The 5504-nt window shown below is 49.7% G+C and overlaps 1 protein-coding gene across 1 annotated transcript; it reads right to left on the reverse strand.

Annotated features, from left to right (window-relative positions):
• Positions 1-3801: 3801 nt before the first annotated feature.
• On the reverse strand, positions 3802-5280 carry LOC136464225 (polyamine transporter PUT1-like). Its single transcript, XM_066463184.1, has one exon. The coding sequence runs from the start codon at positions 5239-5241 to the stop codon at positions 3802-3804; it is 1440 nt and encodes a 479-aa protein (XP_066319281.1). The 5' UTR covers positions 5242-5280.
• Between the last annotated feature and the right edge of the window lie 224 nt (positions 5281-5504).

Raw genomic sequence — 5504 nt, forward strand, 5'->3', positions numbered from 1 at the left:
AAAAAGATATTCTCAATTAAAAGAAAAATTAACATAAAAAGCAAGTACTCACACTATTCGAGTGGGTAACCTTACTTGGCTCGGCTCCTCCTGCAAGTGCTTCTCCGGAAGAGCGGAAGACGGAGAGAGGAGCCACAAATTGCAGCTTCTCCGTAAAAAAGGGCTTTGATTGCTCTTCCATGCAGCAAAAAATGACTCCTCCATTTACGGTGTTTGGTGTGGCTCCTCCGGCTCTTATGTCGAAGTTGCTACCAGAGTTGGAGTTGTGCCAACAAGTCCTCCAGAGGTTTCAAGGGCAGCAACCCAGCACAAGACTGTTTGGCCCATTTAGCACATTCTAAACGACTCTACGCCCTGTTCGTTTGGGCTTGTTTGGCTAATAAGACATGGCTGAAAGTATTGTTGGCCGATTTAGTGTGAAAGAAAAATAATGTTCGTTGGCTGAAAAAGTACAGCTTATAAGCCAAACAAGTCCAAGTAAACAGGGTGCTAGTTTCTTACTACTACAGTGCGTGGAGGAGTCAAAACCCATGAAATAAAAAAATTTGTTTTATCGGCTCATAGTTTAATACAAACAAGAGCCTATTTATTTGCAAAAAAAAAAAAAAACAAGAACCTATTTGGATCTCATTGTCATAGTGAGATTCTATATAGTGAAGGTAGAATCTGGATTCTTGATATATATATAAAAGATGTGTTTAGATCTCATTCTCATAGTTATAATCATTCTCACCGTTATTATATATTGTCTTTTTATAGCAAAAATCTCCAAATAGTAGGTTTATGGTAGATAGTTAAATTCTATAAGTGTTTGAATCACATTCTTATTTTTTGTCTTATTTTTTATTGGGTTAAGTCCAATTTACACCCTTCAGCTTGCAGCAAAGTTCAGATTTCAACCTCGAACTTCAAAACCGGACAACTTTGGCCCTCCAACTCTCGAAAAAGTTCAACTTGCAACCTTCTGGGCGGTTTTGCGGGTGAGCAGTAACTTTTAATATTTTCGGGAGCGTCGAAATTTTATATTATTTTTTCGAACATCTTAACGTCCTCAAATGAAAAAACTCAAAACTACAAAGTTGTAGATCTCATCGAGGTCTATAATTTACATATAAAAATTATCTTCATCCGACATCGTATTTAAGGGTTTTCTATTTTTTGAAATTTGAGTCTTATCACGTGATAAAATATGGTGCTAAAATTTTATATTATTTTTTTGAGCATCTTACTATCCTCAAATGAAAAAACTCAAAACTATAAAGTTGTAGATCTCATCGAGGTCTACAATTTACATATAAAAATTATCTTCATCCAACATCGTATTGAAGGGTTTTCTATTTTTTAAAATTTGAGTCTCATCACGCGACAAAATTGTTTCACTTGGACGCCGCGGTGCTTCCTGTGTTCCCCTTGGACGCCGCCGCCTCCTCCTTCGCCTCGGCGGCGGAGGTGGACAGCAGCCGCACCCACACGGCCGCCCCGCCCCGTTCCCCGCCGACGGCCAGGGCCAGCGGTGGCCTCGGCGGAGAGGAGGAAACAGGGCTCATTGTCGCCGGAGAGGAGGAAACAGGGCCGAAGACGCGCGGCCCCAGTTGGCGGAGGAGGACGGATCCTGCCGCGCGGGTGCTCATCGTCGCCGGACGCCGGCCACTAGCGCGGTGAACTGGTGAAGGGTGGATGGATGAAGGATTTCTGTAGAACGTGTTTTGCTTCACTGGCTCGAAGCTAGTGTTTGCCTGTTTGGTCGGATATTGTGAGCGGAACGTGGTCGCTCGCGACTCCGCCTGTCATAATAGTTCTGGCTGGTGGATGCAAATCTAAGCTGGGCCCGCCTGTCATAATAGTTCTGGCTGCTAAGCTGAAAAAAAAGAAATATCTGAGCCGTCCCTTATGCGGTATGACCAATGGCGGCTGCTTTAGAGGTGTTGATAGCTTTGTTTCCTTTTTTTTTTTTAATAATGGATAGATAATTTCGACTCTCGTCTTCTGTACAAGCACCAATCCATAAAAACAACACCCCTACAATTTAAATTCATGTATTTTTTCCCACAAAACTTTTCCTTTGATAATTTATGTCCTTTTTTTCTTAGATAAGAAAATTGGTTCAATTGTCTGTGATCTGGAGGTTATTAAGGCCATTGCTTCAAAATTTATGCTCGAGGTATGATTTTGAACCATCTTATTCAAACACATTTTCTTTGTTGTGTACTACATTTGCCATTTGCCTTGTTGTAGGATGATCTAAAGTTGCTGACAGCGTTGACGATGAAGAGGGAGAGGGGCGTCATGCAAGAGACCTGGACCACAGCTTTGACTAGTTGTTGTCTTGTTGAGTGCTATCTTGATGCCTTTTGATGTTGGCTTGGCTGCGAAGGAATGAGATGGTGCATTGGTGATGGAGAGCTAGACAATGTACACTTGGTCTTTAGTGTTTTGAGTGTTGCCCTGTTGGCATGTTGCTATCCTGAACTTGAACTTTGGTTATGAGTTATGCCTTATCGGTTTGTAGTTGAACTTATTTTAACGTGTTAAATCGTCGAACACTTGAACTTGTATTGGTATGTTCTATCTTGTGCTGATGCTGCTTATGACAGCTATGGACATTATATTTGTATCTGCTGCGTTGTACTGATGATTTGAAGTGGTCAGTCGGTGTTCCTGCTTGGAGTTCGTCTCCCGACCTTTATCGATGAGTTCCCGATCAGTTTGTTCCGTTTCCGATATCTCTAGTTTCCGATATTGTTTCTCTGACTACTTTCCTGATTCCGTTTCCGTTTCCATGTAAGAATACAAGTTTGAAAACAATTAGACCCTTTTCCTGACCACTTTCAGCCGACTTATCAACATGAAGGGCATGTTCGCTTAAACTTATCAACTAGAATCTACAATATTTTTCTCTCATAATAAAACAGTTTCAGCCGACTTATCTGCTAACTTTAATACCAGCCGAACAGGCTCGAAATCCCTGGCTACGCTTGAGCGTGGGACAACGGCGACAGCGCACCAGCGCGAGCACAGGGCAGAAAAGTAGTCTGTAGTTGTGGCGAGCGAGCGCGAGCATGGCGCCTGGAGCTATCATGGAATGTGGTCTTGAGAGACGGAGAGAATGGAGGTAGTTGGGGGAAAGATAAGATACGGGACCAATAGTGAAAAGTTTTGAGTTAGATTATACGTATGAGAGTACGTCTCATGCACTGGTTGTTAGATACTCTCACAACAAATTAGTCAGCAGTATTTTTAGTCAAGCAAACATGGCAAATGTACTCGCAAAAAAGGTTTCTTAATATATGAGCTAGCAACTGCTGTCTCAACTATTGAGGTGCGGGTGTAGCTTCCAGATGTGTTGGCTCCCTGAGGGAGAGGGTTTGGTTGTGTTGGATGTCTGGTGTGCAGTTTTTTGGCGTCGAAAATTGGACACGGTCATTAGGCATTCGTATCAGAGCGTTGTTATGCTGCAAAGTGTTCAGATCGAAGATCGAACTACGGGTGATGCCACGAACGGGTTTCCTGGAGTAGAACGCTGCCTCTTCCAGTTCCAGGGCTAGGAGATCGGATCGGACCAAAAAATTGAACTAGGCCTCCAGCGTGCAGTACAACTTACACCCGGGGGCCATGGTGAATACTGCAGGTTCAAGCTGAACAGTGAACACAGCCACACAGGTACCCGTCCTGCCTTTGTTGCAAACTTGCAGTGCGACTCAAGCTCGCAGTCATCCGGAGACAATCACCTGAACACCATTCCAACCTTTTTTTTTCCAGTTTGCTTCGCAAATGCAAAATGCCAAATCCATAGCGGTTTCGCTATGGTGCTAGCGGCTCCTCCGCCGAGGCGGGTGAACGGCCAACGCCGATGTCCGGCAGGTCCGAATTGACGGCGAACCGGAGCAGACCCTTCTTCTCAACGAACCTCAGGGCCGGCTGCAGCACGAGCCCGATGGCCACGGCGCCGAGGCTGACCAGCGCCACCTTGAGCGTCGACAGCGCCAGCACGACGACGATCAGCGCCGTGGGCGGCACCAGCATCCCGACGCACCCGGCGGTCCCGAGCGGGACGCGGTACGGCCGCGGCGCGTCGGGCCGGCGCACGCGCAGGAGCACGAAGGCGATGAACTCGAGCAGCATGCCGAAGCAGTAGAGGAAGTTCTCGGCGGCCACGATCTCCTGGAAGCTCAGCGAGGAGAGCAGCAGGACGCCCGACGCCGAGAAGAGGATGCCCACCAGCGGCGTCCCGTGCCGCGACCGCCGCGCGAAGAAGGCCGGCAGCATGCCCCGCTCCGCCATGCCCAGCAGCTGGTACGAGTCGCTGCTCATCTCCGCCACGAACATGCCCATGTTGGACAGCGCCGCCGCCGCCTGCACCCACCACATGAGCCACGCGCCGCCGAGGAGCTTGGCGAGGTCCGAGAAGTAGCCGTCCCTCCACTGGCCCCTGTCCAGCGGCACCGCGCCGGTCCCGGCGAGGAGAGGGTACAGGTAGCCCACTACCACGAAGATGACCGCGTAGAAGAGCGCCTTGGGCAGCGTCTTGCCCGGGTTGTCCACCTCGCCGGACAGCGTGCTGATGGGGTCCCAGTAGTTGAGGTTCCAGAACAGCGTGTTGAGGTACAGGTTCCAGTCGACGTTGTGGAGGTCGACCACCAGCCACCTGGCCGGCCGGAGCCTGGGCAGCGAGATGAGCCCCATGACGAAGAAAGGCAGGATGGAGAACACCCCGAGGCATATGGAGACCCACCCGACGACGGTGAGCCCCCTGTAGTTGAGCAGCGTCAGCAACGCCGTGAGTCCGAGCACCGCGAACGCCCTCGGCCGGCCGCCGCCCAGCGCCGGCACGGCGGACTTGAGGTAGTCCAGGAAGAGGACGGGATACAGGGCATTGTCGATGACGCCGCTCAGCCACTTCACCCACCCCTGCTGGAATCCCCAGTAGGGGCCGAGCGCCGAGGCGACCCACACGACGTACCCGCCGTTCTCCGGGAACATGGTGCCAAGCTCCGCCGTGATCAGCGCCTCCGGGATGCTCCAGATGACGGGGAGGGCCAGGAAGCCGATGATGGCGAGGAGCGGCCCCGCCGCGCCCACGCTGTCCTCGATGCCGAACGGCCCTCCGGAGACCTCGTAGAAGATGAGGAAAACGAGCGGGACGATGGAGACCTTGCGGAGCGCCGCCGGCACCGGCACCGACCCCGCGTCCTCGCCATTGGCGTCGGGGAGGCCCCTGTACTCCGTGCTGCATTCGCCCATTGGAGCGGTACCGGCTGCCGGTGCGGTGTTCTGGGCGGCGAGCTTCTGCATAGAGTCAGATTGATCCGTCAAATGATTCCATCGTATCAGGTCAGGATTGCAGTGTTCGGCATAGATAGAGATTGAAGAACAATGAAACACTGCACATCATATGAGAAACCAAATCATGCCAATGCAAGTATGATCACGAAACATGTAAAAATTTGGAAAAGGAGACAGATGATTCACCATCAGAGAACTCTAAAAAATGATTCACCAACAGA

The sequence above is a fragment of the Miscanthus floridulus genome, chromosome 7, assembly GCF_019320115.1.
Source record: "Miscanthus floridulus cultivar M001 chromosome 7, ASM1932011v1, whole genome shotgun sequence".
Taxonomy (NCBI): Eukaryota; Viridiplantae; Streptophyta; class Magnoliopsida; order Poales; family Poaceae; genus Miscanthus; species Miscanthus floridulus.

Excerpts from the sequence above, each read along its gene's own strand:
- LOC136464225 (XM_066463184.1), bottom strand. The coding sequence starts at position 5,241 with ATGGGCGAATGCAGCACGGAGTACAGGGGCCTCCCCGACGCCAATGGC.